This window comes from Gopherus flavomarginatus, chromosome 3, assembly GCF_025201925.1.
Source record: "Gopherus flavomarginatus isolate rGopFla2 chromosome 3, rGopFla2.mat.asm, whole genome shotgun sequence".
Lineage (NCBI taxonomy): Eukaryota > Metazoa > Chordata > Testudines > Testudinidae > Gopherus > Gopherus flavomarginatus.
The window spans coordinates 150,247,080-150,266,281 of NC_066619.1; the positions used below are offsets into that span (position 1 = coordinate 150,247,080).

The window sequence follows — 19,202 nt, forward strand, 5'->3', positions numbered from 1 at the left end:
TGATTTTTTCTTACTTGTAAATCTACTGATATTTCAAGATTGACTTCTTTTTGACTTGTGCTAGTGAGGATTAGCTTTGACTTTGGTCATCAGGTGATTTTTTTCTTTTTTTTTTTTTGTTGTTGTTTTAAGTGAATTTTTACAGAAGACAATATAATGGAACATTAGTACTAAGGCTTGCCTGGAAATAATGACTTTCTACTATACTAGGCTCAAATTGCTGTAGATGAACTGGATTTGGCTTTGCTGGCTTAACACTTAAAGCTTCTACAGTCAGTACTACTTGATACTTCTTATATAGATTTGCTTATGATTTATGTTTTAAAGTTGATGGCAAGAAGTTCAATATAAATCTAGATGTGTGGCTGGGTGGAATAGTGAGGCTTTTGCCTTAGCAATTTCTCCAAAGGTGTGAGAGAGAACATGGCTGGGCCTTGGTAAAAATGCAGTTAGTGTTCTCATTCATTTGAGAGAACACCACACAACTTGGAATGATGAGGAGTCCAGGATCAAAGTAACTGGGGAAATAGGGACTTAAGAAAATTGCATGGCAACTGCCTGCACCATGCCTGGTTCTCGCTTTCTCTGCTAGTGTTTAATTTTCAGGAATATTAAATTCCTCTCAGAATTTAAGAATAAATGAAGCCTTTTTTATGGGGTGCTGCTAAATTTATTGACTACTTGGTTCTTTTGGTATAGACTAACTTGGAAGGTTGAATGAAATCTTGAAAAAGATCATATAGTATAATTTTGCTGAATGGAGAGATCACTTGATGGCATTTCTTTATTGTTGTTTGATTTTGATGAGAAGCATGCTTACAATCTTGTTTAAAAAAAAGTTCCTGTCATGTAGCTTCCTTGTATTGAGAGCTTCATACCTGGTCCTCCTGAGTAGTTTAGGCACAGGTGGGCCAGCCTTGGTATTTGGAGTTAGACAGTGAAAACAGCCTAAAAAAATTTAAAAGGTGTAGTAATTTTTTTCCCCAGGAAAAAAGTTTGAGGTATAATTTAACTTTTAGGGGAAAAGAGACCTATTGGCAATGTTCCCCAGTGGGCTTTTTTTATTTATTATTACTTCTGTCACTTTTCTGAGCTTTCAGATACAGAGAGTAGCATTCAGGAACAGTGTCACTGGTCACAACACAGTTCTCTTATTTTGGTGTCACTGCAAATTTCTAAAGCATTGGAGGGAAGAACTAAAGCCACCCCAAACCTAGTGAATCACCTTCTGTATCTTAAACTTGGTATGGAACTTGCAGATTTCTTGCTGTTTAACTTTCCCTCATGAACTATAAGTTTGAAAATTAGGGTAAATTATTGTACATGATATTTGGGGAGGGCCTTAAGACAGAAACCTAAATCTTATTAGAACCATATACCCTTGTAGTTATCACAAATCACACTTGTCTGTTGCCAGTACTTTCATCCGTTCTTGCCTTCCATGTGTGATATTTACAGTACTGCTTATCTTTGTTTTGGGATTTTTAGATGAGAAAAAGAAGGAAAGGAAGAGAGCTAGAGGTATCTCTCCAATTGTTTTTGATAGAAGTGGAAGTTCTGCATCAGAATCATATGCAGGTATTTGTTTTCCTTTTACTGCCTGTCGTGCTGACTTGTATCAAATCTTGAAATGTGAACGCTGTAGAAATTTGTGGGGTATGCAGCTTAATATTTTAATTGTTAATTTTGTATTGACTTTCGGCATGTTCTGTGTGGATAATTTTGGGGAAGTAGACTTTCTTGTTACTTTTAATGCTATTCTGTTGCTTAAGTGGAATTTTCACTTTATTAAAAAACTTGGAAGATGATGATTCAGTGACTAGTTTTCTGAGTAGGAAACTGTTCAAACAAAAAACAACCAAAACAACCCAAAAAACTAAAACCAAAACACTCGTGCACATTGAGCAGTATTTTTGTGTGTGTGGGTGCGCGCCAGGAGGAATAATTTGTCATGAATGAAAATTGTATGTGACAAGGCTGTAGAAATTGTATCTTATTTCTATCAAGGCTCAATCTGAACAAATGTACTTTGGCTAAACACAGGTTCAGAAAAGAAGCATGAGAAATTATCATCTTCCGTTCGTGCTGTCCAAAAAGGTATCATTTAAATTTGAATTTTTAATGCATGCCCCATCACAAGCCATTGTCTCTGTCTATTCATTATGTTATGTCGAAGTGGTAATGTTCCGATATAACAATCTGAATACTTGATTTGTGAGTGTAAACAGTGATGCATCTCCATCCTGATTTATTTTTGCATGTCATTAGAGGTGCAAAAAACATGTCAATTATTTGCTTGCTGCAGGAGCAGCAAAGAAGCAATGAGATGCTTTTACTTGAAAAGGGGAATGTATTTAACAATACTCTATTCAGCAATGCCTGATGCAAATGTTTCACATTACCTATCCTGGCACTGTAAGCTGGGATACAAGTATATCGGAACATCACTAGGCTATGTTTGATTTTTATCTGAAGTTACTTAAGTTTTAATTTTTATTTTATTTTTTTACATAAAAGCTTGGCATTGTGTGCTCTTTGGCATAGATTTCAAGGTTGCAGCTGGGGGTGGAAGGTTTTAACTCTTGATTTAGATAGGGGTTGGGAGGGCCTCAAAATAAACACCCACTACCTAGTGGAAATAATTTTTAAAAGTTTAAACTTGAGCTTATTTAAAATTTGTTTTTCAGACCAAACCAGTAAACTTAAATATATTCTCCAAGATGCAAGATTTTTTCTCATCAAGAGTAACAACCATGAAAATGTCTCTCTTGCCAAAGCTAAGGTACGTCAAACTTTTTTCCTTAAACTGATTTTTTTATCACGAAACTTAGTACAGAAAGGGACTGACACTCAAGTCCATATTATCTCCTGTGCCAAAATTGCAAACCTGTTTTTAGCTTCCTAATTCTTAAATTGTAGCTGCTCTGGCTCCAGCACAAATTAGAGCAGCTCGTTGACTGCTCTAAACTTACGCCAGCATGCTGTAATTACTAACGACTGTATGCCAGATGAGAATTAGAGTGTAGTTTTTATGTACCACTGAGATGCCTCCTATATCAAGAGGGCGGTTGGTGATGGATGACATGGCAGCAGGCCCAGCCAACTTTATGCCACCTGAGTTATTCTCTTCCCTTCCCAGGGGCATCTCAGCTGGGAAGCTTCAGCCAGATTCTGGCCTCTAACTATACCTCTTTCAGTACATGGTGAGAGTTTGATCTGTATGTAATTCCAATTAAAACAAACGAAAAACTGAGTGCCTGAGTTGATGTCTGTTACTCCTGTGACAAGATTCTCTTAATATTAAATTTTGGCAAAAGAAAAATTTAGGTTATTGTATTACAGAATCAGTTTAATGTTTGTGTATTCAGAGGTCTAGATAATACTTAGTCCTGTGTTGAGTGCAGGGTACTGAACTAGATGACCTCTTGAGGTCCCTTCCAGTCCTATGATTCTGTGTTTTGGAGTATGGTCATGTAGGAAGTCAATCAGGAAAATATAAGTTCTTCTTCAAATGATGGTCCCTATCTGTATTGCACTGGGGGTTATATGCATACACCGAGCACTCTGAGCTGAAGCTTTTGAAAGTAGTAGTGTCTGCTGGTCCACATGCGCCCTTGCCTCTGCCTCGTGGTGTCAGCCATGGCAATAAAAGGGCTGGGCATAACAACTGCACCCTTAGTTCCTTCTCACCGCTGCATGGTCTGAGCTGGAGCCTCTTCTGTCTCCTGTGATGCATTTTCCTAAATACAGAAAAAAGACTATTTTACTCTTATCAGAGGGTAGCCGTGTTAGTCTGGATCTGTAAAAGCAGCAAAGAGTCCTGTGGCACCTTATAGACTAACAGACGTTTTGGAGCATGAGCTTTCGTGGGTGAATACCCACTTCCTCAGATGCATGTAATGGAAATATCCAGGGGCAGTTGTATATATGTGTGCTAGCAAGCAAGCTAGAGATAACGAGGTCAGTTCAATCAGGGAGGATGAGGCCCTGTTCTAGCAGTTGAGGTGTGAAAACCAAGAGAGGAGAAACTGGTTCTGTAATTGGCAAGCCATTCACAGTCTTTGTTCAATGGCTTGCCAATTACAGAACCAGTTTCTCCTCTCTTGGTTTTCACACCTCAACTGCTAGAACAGGGCCTCATCCTCCCTGATTGAACTGACCTCGTTATCTCTAGCTTGCTTGCTAGCACACATATATACAACTGCCCCTGGATATTTCCATTACATGCATCTGAGGAAGTGGGTATTCACCCACGAAAGCTCATGCTCCAAAACGTCTGTTAGTCTATAAGGTGCCACAGGACTCTTTGCTGCTTATTTTACTCTTGCATATAGTTAGGGGGAGGGATAGCTCAGTGGTTTGAGCAGTGACCTGCTAAACCCAGGGTTGTGAGTACAGTCCTTGAGGGGGCCCTTTAGAGATCTGGGGCAAAAATCTGTCTGGGGATTGGCCCTGCTTTGAGCAGGGGGTTGGACTAGATGATCTCCTGAGGTCCCTTTCAACCCTGATATTCTTTGATTCTATTGCTGTGGCAGATTTAGTGTTAGAAGTAGTTTTTAGGATTCTAAGGACTTTGGGATGCCTTTTTACCAGCTAACTGCCTCCCCAACTCCCCCGGCACGTAGGCCTGGGTATTGGATTAGGCCAAAGACACCAGGGTTCAAGATCTGCACATCGCACTGAGGTGCAGTATCTGACTCTGCTCCCAGCCCGTACCTGGGAAGGCCAGACTCTCCGCCTCAAGAAGCACCTCAAGAGGGTGCCATGAGGCCGCACTCAGATCCAGGCTGGGGAAAAGACTCCCACCACCCTGGTACATCAGCCTGAGCAGTTGAGGAACATGTCTTCTACCGTTGAGCTCCAGTGCGGCTCTGCTGGTATGAGCACTACAGATCCTGTGCAGGGGGCCAAGCCGTGAGGCAAGGAAGCATGTGCGTAAGCATCACAGTAATTCTGCCTCAACTCCCAAAAAGGATGTTGCATTCTCCATGAGTTCCAGACGTGGAGAAGTGGAGCATTCCAAGGCTCACAAACATGACAAGAAGTTGCATAGAACACTGGATCTGCCAGTCCCGGTTACAGAGCCACATACTCTTTCTGGATCAGTATCTCCAAACTCACAGGAATTGTTGGTTCTGAGGCAGTCCTCCATTCCATCCCTGGTTCCATCTGTGGAATGCACGTCACTGACACTGGGGAGGCTCGAGTCAGCTCCTGGACCTCATGAACTGTTTGTCCTGGATGAGGTTACATTGCTGTGTCTCCCGGTACATTTGCCCCATAAGAGACCCGGTTCCTCTGCATTGGACTTGCCACCTTTTGGGTCGTGTTTCTGAGCCCATCCCTCAACTCACCTGGTTCCACTCGTTCTGATGGCAGCACCATTCGAACAAGGATCTGACTTCTCAGTGTCTGAGGACTTGGAACACATGATCTGCCTCTTCCATTCCGTTGGCATGAGTACCCAAAAGCTCCATGAGCTCAGTGGTAATATCCTCCCTTTCCTCAGCACAGGAGCCACTGGTACCCCACTCTGTGGGGACCCCTGTAGCAACCGCAGTATCCTCCTGGTTGGCCATACTGGGGGTCTTGGCTCCAATATATGCCCATGGAACCTTCCTGATCTGCCCAAGAGGAGTTCCCCTATCTCGCCACTCTGTCCTTCATCGAGTAGATGTTTGCGCCTGGAGTTGGAAAATGCACTGGTTAGTCCGACTCTGTCAGATCCAGAGTAGTTCCCCTCATCTCCAGATATGGCAGTGTTGTGGACTCCTTCCTCCCCCTCTGAACGACTGTTGCCAGTTCCAGGAACTGTTACATAGGGTGGCTGCTGCCCTCCACATTCCACTGGAGGAGGTACAGGACAGCCAACACTAGTTACATGATGATCTGCATGTATTGGTACCATCCAGAGCGGTATGCCATTTTCCAACCGGCCCATACTGGCATACCCTGGCCACTTGCACACCCACCCCAAAAGAAACATAAAAAGATACCGTGTACCAACAAAGGGTCTAAGTTTCTGCTTTCTCAGCCCACTAACCTCCAATTCCCTGGTTATTCAGGCAGCTACTCAACAGGCCAGGCAGCAACACCCATGTTCCACTACAACAGACAAGGAGGGTAAGAGAGATTTTGGACCGCCTAGATCATAAGGTCTTTTCTTCAGCCAGCCTTCAGTTTCGTATCTCTAATTGCTTGGCATTACTGACAAAATATGGCTTTTTTTGAATTATGATCAAGCTTCCCTAGCAGGTTCATGCCTGGTTCCAGGCAATTTTAAAAGAAGGCAAACTGGTCACGCGGACAATGCTTCAGGCCATGGTGGATTCAATGGACCCATCTTCATGCACTGTGGCTACAGGCATCATTGTGGAGAGGGAATCCTGGCTGTATTCATGTTGTTTCCCAGGGGAGGTGCAGAACATAATTGAGGATCTCCCTTTTGATGAATCTCACCTCTTCGGCTAGAAGACTGATTCCCTGCAATCCCTCAAAGACTCTAGCTCAGTGGTTCTCAAACTTTTGTACTGGTGACCCCTTTCACATAGTAAGCCTCTGAGTGTGACCCCCCCCCCCAAATTAAAAACACTTTTTAAAATATATTTAACACCATTATAAATGCTGGATGCAAAGCGGGGTTTGGGGTGCAGGCTGACAGCTTGTGACTCCCCCATATAACTGACCCCCTAAGGGGTCACGACCCCCAGTTTGAGAACCCCTACCCCAGATCCACACTCTGATCACTGGGTATTTATACACCCACATGCAAATTCTATCATCCACCTCGTGCACAATAGCACCGAGCTCTTCAGTTCTTCCATCAGCAACCCTTTGAAACTCCGCATAAGTGTCAAAAGATCCAGTGGGTCTGTCCGCATAGTCCATCAGCTCAGGCTTTGACATCACACACTCAATCTTGGTGTAAGCAATAATTTTTTGTGCTGTTAGAGAGCCATCTTGCACCCCACAGTTCATACAACCCACTCCTTTCGGGGCTGTCTAGCATCTTTCTACCAGCCTGAAGTGCAATAACAATGGACAAGTGAATCCTGTATGATGATCAACATAACTGTACGATCAAGTTCACAGTGCTACCTCATCCACATCCCCCGTCCCAATCTCACCTCTTAGACGAGACTCTCAATAGTATCCGCGCCTTAGAGGTGGACTGCAGAGAGGGGCAATAGAGCCTCTTTGTATGAGCTTTCAAGGTGCAGGGTTCTACTCCACCTATTTCCTGGTACCCAAAAAAAAGGGGGGAAGGAGACAAATCCTAGATCTCCGTGGTCTTAACCACTTCATATGCAAGCCAAAGTTTTCTGTGCTCATTCTTGCAGCCATCATATTCCTCTTGAAAGAGGCATATGGTATACAGCAAGATGCTTACTTCCACATAGGTATCCACCCAACCCACAGATGGTTCTTGAGATTTACAATGGGCCGTTGGCACTTCCAGTACAGAGTTCTACCATTCAGGCTCACCACTGTCCTTCAGCTCTTCTTGTCATGTTCTTGTCATGTCATACACCGTTGCCACTGTTTACTACATAAACAAGCAAGGGGGCACAAGGTCACCAGCACTGTGTGTGGAAGCAGTTCGCCTCTGGAGATTGTGCATCACACACAGTATCCTGTTGTCAGCAGCTTTCTCTGTAGTGGCAGCCCATCTCTGGTGTCAAGGGGTCCTCATCTCAATGACTCTCTGGTCGTAGTGCAGTCCAGATGGGAGGCTCGAGTATTGACTTCCCTGCTGCTGCTGCTCCTCCTCCTCCCTGGGCGTGAGTGTAAACATATAAAAATCAACAGTGAACCCCACGCCGTTCCTGAAATTAATTGGGGCACGCATCAAGACAGTCTCTGCATGTACCCGCCTACCAGACGACAGGTTCCTGACCCTGCTACAACGGATTACTAGAGTGACTTCCAGTCCCTCTCTTCTGACCAGAACTTGCCTTTCCCTTCTTGGCCATGTAGTGGCATACACATACGCCACCACCTTCATGCTTTTTTGCTTCTTCTGTCTACAGCTGTGGCACCAGAGAGCCTGTTCCATAGTGCTCCATTCCATGGACACCCTACTGACTGTTCTTTCCCAAGATTTCTTTCTCCCTTTGGTAGTAGACAGAGCCAGCTCAGGTTTGCACCTGGATGCCTTTCCTTCTGTACTTTCTAACCATGATGCTCATTACAGACTCATCAGTCGGTGGATGGTGCACCCACATGGGCGAACACATGATTCAAGGGACTTGGAGTGCTTGGGAATCCTGGATGCACATCACCATCCTAGAACTTGGGGCAGTAAGGAGAGCATGTCGTGTATTTCTCCCATACATCCACTCCCGTCACGTTCTCATTATGTTAGACTTCACCACCACCATTTACTTCTATAAACAATCAAGGGAGTACAAGGACACCAGCGCTGTGTGTGGAGGCATCGCACACAGTATCCTGTTGTCAGTGGTTTATCTCCTGGGGACTCAGAATGTGATTGTGGATGTTCTCAGCAGGAATTTCATGGCTGACCACAAATGGGAGCTAAACAATTCTGTGGTAACAGGCATTTTTGGCTGTTGGGTGACTCTGACCAAGGATCTCTTTGCCTCCCGTGCCAGCACCGAATGTGGATAGTACTGTTCCGGGACAGGTTCGGAACTTGTTTCCAAGGTTACACCCTAGTCATCTGCTGGTCAGACCAGTTCAGTTATGCCTTCTCTAATCTATGTCTCCTGCCCTGGGTCCTCCGCAAGATTCCACAGGGGAGAGTGTGACTCATCCTGATCACCCTGTCCTGGCCTCTCTAGTTGTGATTTCTGCTTATTCTCCACCTGTCAAACCCTACTTCATTTCTGTTACCAACATTCCCAGAGCTGCTCTCGCCACACAACAGCAGGATCAGATATCCTGATCCACAGGTACTTCACTTGACACCCTGGTTTTTGGATGGGCATCTTGACGAGAACAGGAGTGCTCACTGGCTGTACAAGGGCATCCTTGCAAGTAGTAGGAAAGAATCCACTTGTCGATCCTACCAATCCAAGAGGAAACATTTTGCCTCCTAGGCCCTGCAGAAAGGGCTTGCTCCTGAGGCAATGGGCATTCCTCTTCTCTTGAAATATCTCCTGTCCCTGAAAGTGTCGGAACTCAACTCTTATCAAGATCAAGATACACGTAGCAGCCATTTAGTGCTTTCCACATTCCTGTGGAGGGGCACTTGGTTTTCACTCACATATTAATTGCAAGGTTCTGGAAGGGCCTCATATCCTCCCATTAATCCCATCATTCCCCAGAACTAAGGCTGTCAAGCGATTAAAAAAAATTAATCGTGATTTATCGTGTGATTAAACAATAATAAAATACCATTTATTTAAATATTTTGGATGTTTTCTACTTTTTCAAATATGTTGGTTTCAATTACAACAAAATGCAAAATAGACAGTGCTCATCTTATTTATTACTTTGTTTTTTACAGTGTAAATATTTGTATTTTTCAATTCACCTAATACATGTACTGTAGTGCAATTTCTTTATCATGAAAGTTGAACTTACAAGCGTAGAATTATGTACAAACAAAACCTGCATTCAAAAACAAAACAATATAAAACTTTAGAGCCTACAAGTCCAATCAGACATACTTCTTGTTCAACCAGTCAAGTTTGTTTACATTTGCAGGAGATAATGCTGCCTGCTTCTTGTTTACAACGTCACATGAAAGTGAGAACAGGCATTTGCATGGCATTGTTGTAGCCGGCGTCGCAAGATATCTACGTGCCAGATGTGCAAAAGATTCCTATGACCCTTGATGCTTCAGCCACCATTCCAGAGGACATGCGTCCATGCCGATGATGAGTTCTGCTTGATTACAATCCAAAGTAGAGTGGACCAACTCATGTTCGTTTTCATCATCTGAGTCAGATGTAGACCAGCAGAAGGTTGACTTTCTGTTTTTGGTGATATGGGTTCTGTAGTTCCCGCTTAGAAGTGTTGCTCTTTTAAGACTTCTGAAATCATGCTCCACATCTCATCCCTCTCAGATTTTGGAAGGCATTTCAGATTCTTAAACCTTGGGTTGAGTGCTGTAGCTATCTTTAGAAATTTCACGTTGGTATCTGCATTTTGTCAAATTTGCAATGAAAGTGTTCTTAAAATGAACATGTACTGAGTCATCATCCGTAACTGCTATAACATGAAATATATGGCAGAATGAATAAAACACAACAGGAGACATACAATTATCCCCCAAGGAGTTCAGTCAAGAATTTAATTAATGCATTTATTTTTTTTAAACAAGCATCATCAGCATGGAAGCATGTCCTCTGGAACAATGGCCAAATCATGAAGAGGCATATGAATCTTTAGCGCATCTGGGACGTAAACCTTACTATGCCATCTACAACAGTGCCATGTGAATGCTTGTTCGTACTTTTAGGTGACGCTGTAATTAAGAAGTAGGCAGCATTATCTCCCATAAATGTAAACAAACTTGTTTCTCTTCGCAGTTGGATGAACACGAAGTAGGACTGAGTAGACTTTTTAGGCTCTAAATTTCACATTGTTTTATTTTTTTAATGCAGTTCTGTAACAAACTAAATTTTTAAGTTGCACTTTCATGATAGAGATTGCACTACTATACTTGTTATGAGGTAAATTTGAAAAATATTATTTCTTTTATAATTTTTACAGTGCAAATATTTGTAATAAAAAATAATATAAAGTGAGCACCGGACACTTGGTAGTCTGTGTTGCAATTTAAATCAATATATTTGAAAATATAGAAAAACATCAAAAATATTTAAATTCTATTTATATTCTGTTTAACAGTGAGATTAATCATGATTGATTTTTTTTTGCGTTAACTGCTATTAATCAGCAGCCCTACCCTGAACCTCAGCCTTGTCCTCACAGCATTGATGAAATCGCCCTTCGAACCTCCGGCGTCCTGTTTCCTTTTTCTTCTCTCTGTGAAGATTTTTTTTCCTGGCAGCTGTTACCTCTGCAAGAAAGATAGGCGAAATGGAGGCCATGATGGCGGACCTCCCTGCTCTCTTCACCATGTTCCATAAGGACAAAGCTTCCCAGTGCTTGTATCCCAACTTTCTGCCAAAGTGGTTTCCCGCTTTCACCTCAACCAACCCATACATATATGGCCTTCTTTCCGAAGCCACATATCTTCACTCCCTTGATGTCTGTAGGACTCTGGTCTTTTACCTGCAGAGGCCTAAGCCGTTCAGGAAGTCCCCCGGGAGTCACTATAACAGAAGGGATTAAGGGGCAGGCCATCTCCACTCGGAGGATTTCTAAGTGGGTTTCATGCTCTTATCAATTATCGGGGCTGTCTCCACCCCTTGAGGTATGAGCCCACTCCATGAGAGCACAGGCATCAACTATGGCCATGCTTCACAACATGCCACTCATGGATATATATAGGGCAGCCACATGGAGTTGAGTACATACTTTTACCTTCCCCCCCCTCATTTTACCCTGGTGCAAGACTCTGCTGCAGATGCCTCGTTCAGTGTGGCTGTTCTCCATTCCACGATTCTGTCATTTTTCCTTGCACCCTCCTCCTGACTAGGTATTGCTTGTCAGTCACCCTCTGTGGAATGCGATAGGGACTACCATTCCAAGAAGAGGAGGAAGTTACTTACCTGTAACTGGAGGTTTTTCTGAGATGTGTGATCCCTATCTGTAGTCTGGTCCCATCCTTCTTTCCCTCTGCTGCGGATCTGTTTGATTTGCGTTGAAGGAACTAAAGGCTCAGTCAGTCCACCGTGCCCCTTAGTGCCTCAGTCGAAACCATGAGGTGGAGCAAGAGCACATGTGCAGACCAGCAGATGCTACTACAGTACTTTCAAAAGCTCCAGATGCATGAGGTGTATGCATATAACCCCCAGTGGAATACAGATAGGGAACACACATCTCAAAAAATCTCTAGCTCCAGGTAAGTAACTTCTTTTTGCAGCAACATTTGACATGCTACAAGAAATGTATTTCAAATATAGCCTTTTAAAAAAACTTGTCTGGGCATCTAGGGAAAAATGGGGTATTTAATATTAATATCATTGTTGTGGCTCCTGGGAGCCCCGGTGATGGACCAGGCGTTGTGCTAGGTGCTAAACAAACACAGAACAAAGTCCTTTCTGGAAAGAGCTTAATCTCTCAGAACTTGTTAAAAAATTTGGAACATAGCCTCTCTTTGGTTACTAAATGTATTCAGTGCATAGTTCCTGCATTGCCAGATGTGTGGTACATCATGACTTTCGATTTGGAAGCTATTTCATATCAATGCAGTTAGTTTCAATAGTTGTCAAGGAGTGCATGTGTGTGTATACGTGGACACTTCATCAGTTTAAAAACTTTCGTATCTGACGTTTGTTTAATGTAAGTGGGCATGCTCAGGATTTGTGAAATCAGACCACGTTATTTAGGTGCCTAGTTTTAGGCTTCCAAATTTGACCTTTCCTGTCTGTTTAGTCTGCTTTTCTTGCAAGGAAATTTATCCCTCACTGAGGGTATGTCTACACTACCCACTAAATTAGTGGGCGCTCTAGTCTAGACACGATAAATCGATCCCTGAGCGCTCTCCTGTCTACTCCTGTACTCCACCGCCGCGAGAGGCGCAGGCAGAGTCGATGGGGGAGCGGCAGCAGTTGATTCACGGCAGTGAAGACATTGCAGCGAGTAGGTCTAAGTACGTCAACTTGCGTAACTTAGATCAATTCTCCCCCCGTCCCCGGTGTAGACCAGGCCTGAGTAAACGGTTAAAATACAGCGTGGATTGTAGCCTCACTTAATAAGGGTGGAACGGGGAGCAGACTGTTCAGAAAGGAAATAAGTTCTCACTGCTTCCTGTCAGAGAGAAACTTGTGTGGAGTTCCGTGTGCAGGGTTTTCACCATTTCGCTGAGGGGCAGAGTTTGCCCCATTGTAGACTAGGGCACTGGGCTAGATCACTGATGCTTGGTAATAGGGTCTTTTACTGCCATGGCTTCTGAAACCATCAGCTGCCTTGAGACTTCCACTTCCCTTTTAAAATGGGAATTTAACTACACCCATGTGATAGGCTGGGTTGGAGGAGGGGCACAGACCTGTAGTCTCTGGCTGTATACGTGTCTACTCTGAATAACATGTGGAAAGAGGTGGGGATGGTGCATCTCTCTGGCCACCCTGTTGCCTGCCCTCCAGATCACCCTTCTAGGCTGAAAGAGATGCTGCCACAGGGGCAGCTCAGCTGTCTTTCCACTTACACAGGGGATGATTGGGCAGTTTGTATTTGCACATTACACTTTGGCAATAATGTGGAAAAGAAATAAAGGAAAAAGCCAGTTCAATGCGTTGCCTGGTTTGGGTGGGGCAAGAGGCCTCTTCCCCTTTTTTTTTTTAAATTAAACTATGCTAAAATAAATTGAAAAAGTAAAACCATCAAATGAAGCTTAAAATTAAATCCTTTGCAGTCAGGTTTTAACTTTGGGCTTGGATTGTGGAAAGTTATAGCTGTGGGTGCTCTGCACCTTTGTTGCCAGCTCAAAGACAACAGAAAAGCAAACAGCACATTCACTGCTCAGATTCTTGACCACTATTACTTTACTTGCAGTCTTTATATGTAAAGTAACTGCTCTTCTGTGCCTTAGGCATGGGCTAGCATCTAACGCCTTCAGTGCAGTAATTAAAGCAGAGAGCCTGAAAAACACTGCTGGCAGAGCTCTCCCCCTGACACTGGCCTCTCTACAGTATGCTTCAGCTCTGCCAGCCCCGTGTTGCCAATCTTGTGATTTGATTTTTTTTTAAATTATCATAAGTCTCTTGATATTTGGTGTTAAACTTAAAGCCCCACCTCCTGGAGTCAGGTTATGTGAGAATCTTTTTTTAAATAAAAACTAAATTTCTTGCTGTCATTGTTAGAGAGAAAAACTTGAAAAGATGACCTGGGTGCACCCTAAAAACTCAAAAACCAGAAGGCAAAGAACCAACACATTGGCTTAAATATGAGACTAATTTTTAAATGTCATGACTGGGGTTGCCAATACCATTAGGTCTCCAATACAGCTGCTCCACAGTATTTTCTTCCAGACCACGAGCATGGCCTTTTTCCCCCCCTTTTAAATCTTTTAAAGTATTGAGTTAATGAACAGTTCCTTGCAGTGGCTGACTTTTGTGTACATTTCCCTTGTTTTTTTTTTTGTAGGGTGTTTGGTCAACTCTTCCAGTGAACGAGAAGAAGCTTAATGCTGCATTTAGAGCAGCAAGAAGTGTTATTTTAATATTTTCTGTGAGGGAAAGTGGAAAATTCCAAGGTAAATGAAAGTAGCATTTGAGATGTGTGTGGTCTGCTGATGGTGTGGTTTTGGTGGTTTTTTTGTTCTTTTGGTTTTTAAGAAGCTGTTCTGTTACGCTTTGCTATCTCGACTCCTCTAGGATTTGCAAGGCTCTCATCTGAATCCCATCATGGAGGATCCCCAATACACTGGGTTCTGCCTGCAGGAATGAATGCTAAAATGTTGGGTGGTGTCTTTAAAATTGACTGGATTTGCAGGTAAATACTTCTGTTCTTTTAAGTGGGAGCATTTGTATACTACAAATGCTATTGTAGCAAGTCTAATAAGTAGGAATCTCAATCTCAACACTATTTCTAACTTTCATTCGTAAGTAGAAAATGCCTGGTCTCCATTCATGCTATCTGTTGTTTGGCTGTGTCCATTTGGAAAATTCACTTAATGGGGCAGATCTTTCCCCATTTATTATTATTATAGCTGGATTTGGGACTCCTTCCTGTAAGTGAGATTGCTATAGCAAATGCTTTTTTGTTTGCATAGTCCTAAACATTTTATACAGGGATTTTTAACTGAGCGGGTTTTTTTTTCCAGTAGCCTAATAAACTGAAATTAGAAGCATTTGTTTGCAGTTTCATCTTAAAATCTTCCTTTTATAAAACAGTGTTCCTTTGAAATGTTCTGGACTCTCAGCCCTGGAGAGCAGAATAAAAACTCAAACGCGAAGTGTTTTGTACCATAGGGTCTGGCTAAGCATGAAAGATGCTACTGCCTCAAAAAACGAAGGCCAGGTCGGAAAGAATAGATGCTCCTTTTTGGATGGAATAAATTATGCCTGTCTGATGTAAAACAGTAGGTAAAGTGATAGGATGCACCTGCTAAAAGATCATAAAACAAACATTAGCAAGCAAGACCAAGGTCAGGTAGCCTGTGTAGGAAATTTCCTCCAGCGATTATCCAATAATCTAATGCATCCTCAAAGATGTTGTGCTACTGCCACTTGCCTCAGATAATATTCTAGAGAATTGTACCCACCAGAACTTGAAAGTTACCAGATTTATATGCATTAGCATTTTAGGCAGCAGTATGTCAGAGTTGGAACTTCTGTTATTTAGTAGCATGCTGAACGCTAGTACTCTTATCTATACAATGGAACCTTGCTAACCAGCATTTATAAATTAATACATGCTCTTTTCACCTCAGAGATCAAATAGCAGAGTGCTGTAGTGAGAGGTCTCAGTGCTAAAATTGTTGTGTGTGTGTGTGTGTTGCTTTTGTAATAAAAGACTAGTATAGTCTGAACTACATAATACTGAATTACAGATGTCTAAATGCATGCATTCTTAAATCAGTAATTCACAAAGGATCATGTTGTGGAGCAAATTAATGAGGTTATACAGTACTTAATGTCCTATTGTATGTATTTTTTTAAACTAATAGACAAAATAACTATAAATGATGCCACTTGCATATTTAGGCGTGAATTACCCTTCACTAAATCTGCTCACCTGACCAATCCTTGGAATGAACATAAACCAGTAAAGATTGGACGTGACGGACAGGTTTGTCAATTTTTTTAATGAATGCCTTTAGTAATAAAGAGAAACAAAAGACATGATTAGATAAACTTACTCAAGATGTGATAACTTTTAAGCTCCTATAACTATTCAACTTTGCAGCACAGTGTTCGTTGACTAGGGCATATGTGGGGCAAGATCGATTTCTCTAGTACTGGAGAGGGAGGAGAATTGCAAAAGTGAGTTTGTAGCAGTTAGGTTAAGCAAATTATCACAATTTTGGTCTGGGTGGAATGTGACTAGCAGCAATCCGTGCTAACAAACTTTGTAACATTTCAAAGTTGCAGTGTAGCAAACTTTAAGTTTGTGGTAGTATAACTTTCACTTTGTATCAGAGTATTGTGCTTTTTAGAACAAGTTCTGGTGCTTTCAGTCTTTTGCATTGCATTTGCCTTATGTATTAAGTTTCCTCTGACACAGATTCGACCATTATAATAGACACCCCTTTAAAATGCAAGCTGGCACCTCTTAATTCTACCAGATATTCGAGAATACACTGAAATGAACACTGTTAACTCCAGTAACTTAGCCTTTATTTAAAAACACTTACAAACCATTCATGTTGATTTTGTATTTATTTAAAAAAAAATTGTTTGTTTTGTGTTTTGAGGGAGGATGGGGGTTAAATATTCCCCTGCAGTGCGGTAGATCCAAACACTTTGTTCCTATGTACAAGATGAATTGTAAAAGTGACTATAGAGGCAGTAGAACTATCTATCTGATTTTACTGTTCAAAATTAATAATTTACAAAAAGCAAATGGACATTGCAAGTCAGAGTGCTTTTTAAAATTAGTAATACTGTTCAAAGGAATTTTATCTGATTCTTTAACAGTTGCCCTTTAAATGGCTAAACAAATGTTTAAAACAAAAATATTTTCTGTCCACTGTCAGTAGAATTGCAGTCAATCCCTTTTTAAAATGATTATATGAAATTGCTGAATCTTTGGAGAGAATATTCCAGTATATTCAGGTAACGTGTAATTAAAATGTATGCGTTAAGTTAGCTGTAACAACAAATTGCCTTATGCTAGAAACATATTATACAGTAATTACAAAAATTAAACCTCACTTTCACAAACTACCTGTGGCTCTTTCACTGAGTTTGGATAACATTTAATGCTTGAAAATAAATCTGCTTCACCATGCTTGTGGGATTATCATCCATATATTCCAGACTACAGTGTAAACTGATTAAGGTACGTGGTGATTATTTTCCTTAATTTTATGTGATTACAAAAAACTCTTCCAACTTTAAACAATAATGAGATGAAGCTGACCTGAATGTCTGTTAGAAGGTATTGTGTCCCCAGCACAGGGCTGTTTTATGGTGATGCTAAATATCCCCTGAAGCTAATGAAACTGTATTGTGCTCATTATTTTGTGGGATTGAAGTCTCCTCCTCAAAGTGTTTCTGTACCTGGCAAAGGTAATTAATGGGAGATGTTCCCTGTTTTCAGCTTGTAAATCACTGTTTAACTTCTAACTAATTCTAGGAAATTGAGCTTGAATGTGGAACCCAGCTTTGTCTCCTATTCCCTCCGGATGAAAGCATTGACTTGTATCAAGTCATTCATAAAATGCGGCACAAGCGACGAATGCATTCACAGCCCCGATCAAGAGGACGTCCATCCCGTCGAGAACCAGTCCGGGACGTGGGAAGGTTAGAAACGTTCTTTGGACTGATAATAGGCACATGTATCAGAATAACGTGATGGAGGAATGTGATTCATCAAAAGCTTCCCCTGCGATAAAGAAGAGAGAAAATCCTCAAATCAAGCTGCATGGACAAGTTTGTGGCTTCATTGAGGATTTCACATTGTCCCCCGATCTGTCATATTTCAAGAGGAAAATGGGGATCTTTGCTTTTGCAGAAAAGTAGTCCTTAAATAAATAAAGCTCTCTAGTTTAGACTAGATCTTTTATACAGATAACACAACGTGTAATGTCAGCCATAGGTAAGCTTGGATTTATTATGAGCAGGCTAGATGGAGGAAGAGGAAGTCTTTATATGCCAAAATATGTTAATATCTTGTAAAAGCCTTTTCTTTCAGGTGTGTCTCTGGATAAGCCTTATGAAATATGGGACTTTTATAAGGATCACTTATAATTTTGCAGAAGATGCCGCCTCTTTTGAGGATAAAATATTTAAATAATTTTGATATTCAAGAGGAGCATTATTGGGACTATTTCAAATTGTATCACCGTGATGTGTTAACCCCATTGCCAAATATTCTCTAACATGTAACCACTGAATTCACACATCTTGCTGAGCTTCTGAAAACAGTAGGTTCTTTCCAAAGGGGATGGAGTGGCCCTTGGAGACCCGGCAACAAACCAAAAAGAATGGCTGTTGCTGTGTCTGTATATACAACCTTTCCAGATGTTGGCAGTACCTGTGGACTTTAAAGTGTTTTTAGAGGATCGACATGGTTATTGATCACTGCTTTATGAACTTAACAGCATTTACCAGGAAAAGGGGGTATAACTTGTTACAGAATTGGAGAAGTCTTTGCAAAGAACTGATATAAGCCCTTCTACCAAACACCTTTTCCCTGTGTGTAGCCACTTTGCTTACAGATAAATCTAAAGTTTTTTTTTCTGCTAAAGACTGTATGGTTTGGGCTGAAACCTTTGGTTAAGTTTCCTCTTTGCGGAAACATCCTGTGGTAGGTACAGATACCCAACAAGAGTCCCCATTTCCTTGAGCTTAAAAAGGACACTGTAACGAGTAGGTAGGAGGAAACCTGGCAGCGCCCCCATATTTTTGGCTTTAAAGGACTGAGCACCAAGATGGCTTTTGAAGTTAAGCTAAGAGGTTTCCAGTGCAATAAAGTATTTACAAGTGAAGGTTTTGCAATGGACTGCAAACTATACATATAACACCACCACACCTTCTCAAGCCTGCCAGGGCCTCCATTTTATGTATGTGGCTTACAGCTTAAAGTCAGTAGTTGGACTACTATATGAACTGTTACTATCATGTTTTATACCGGTCGTAAATGCACTCTCAAAACTACAAGAAAGCGGTATGTTTATTCTTTACACCAGCTTTTATTTTTCTTAATCTGATTTTGCTGTAGATGCAACTGCTTTGTTTTTTGGGTTTTTTGCTCAGAGGGTGAAGAATCTGCTTTCATAAAAAAAAACTTGATATTGGGTAAAGTGGGCTTTTAAAAACTAGAAAGTGGGAAGGGGGAGGAGAATGATTGTTATGGAACCGGGTCAGTTAGTAGAGCTATTAACAGCTGGTATAGTTTGCAAAATGGTTAACTGATTTGAAGGAACTTTAATTTGAATCCTTTATCAAGGGAACTGTACCTGTTGCTGGAAAATTCATTTTCAGCAGAATGTTTTA

The 19,202-nt window shown here is 41.6% G+C and overlaps 1 protein-coding gene across 3 annotated transcripts in view; it reads left to right on the plus strand.

Annotated features, from left to right (window-relative positions):
• YTHDC1 (YTH N6-methyladenosine RNA binding protein C1) overlaps positions 1-19,202 on the plus strand; it is a 35,657-nt gene that overhangs the window by 10,020 nt on the left and 6,435 nt on the right. For 2 of the 3 annotated variants that reach the window (XM_050944995.1, XM_050944997.1), the window contains exons 5-11: positions 1,489-1,578; positions 2,044-2,097; positions 2,688-2,782; positions 14,185-14,293; positions 14,415-14,532; positions 15,747-15,831; positions 17,341-17,507. In XM_050944995.1, coding sequence (XP_050800952.1) covers positions 1,489-1,578; positions 2,044-2,097; positions 2,688-2,782; positions 14,185-14,293; positions 14,415-14,532; positions 15,747-15,831; positions 17,341-17,507 — 718 coding nt within the window. The remainder of the gene's footprint in view (positions 1-1,488; positions 1,579-2,043; positions 2,098-2,687; positions 2,783-14,184; positions 14,294-14,414; positions 14,533-15,746; positions 15,832-17,340; positions 17,508-19,202) is intronic. The other variant, XM_050944996.1, reaches the window with a different exon arrangement.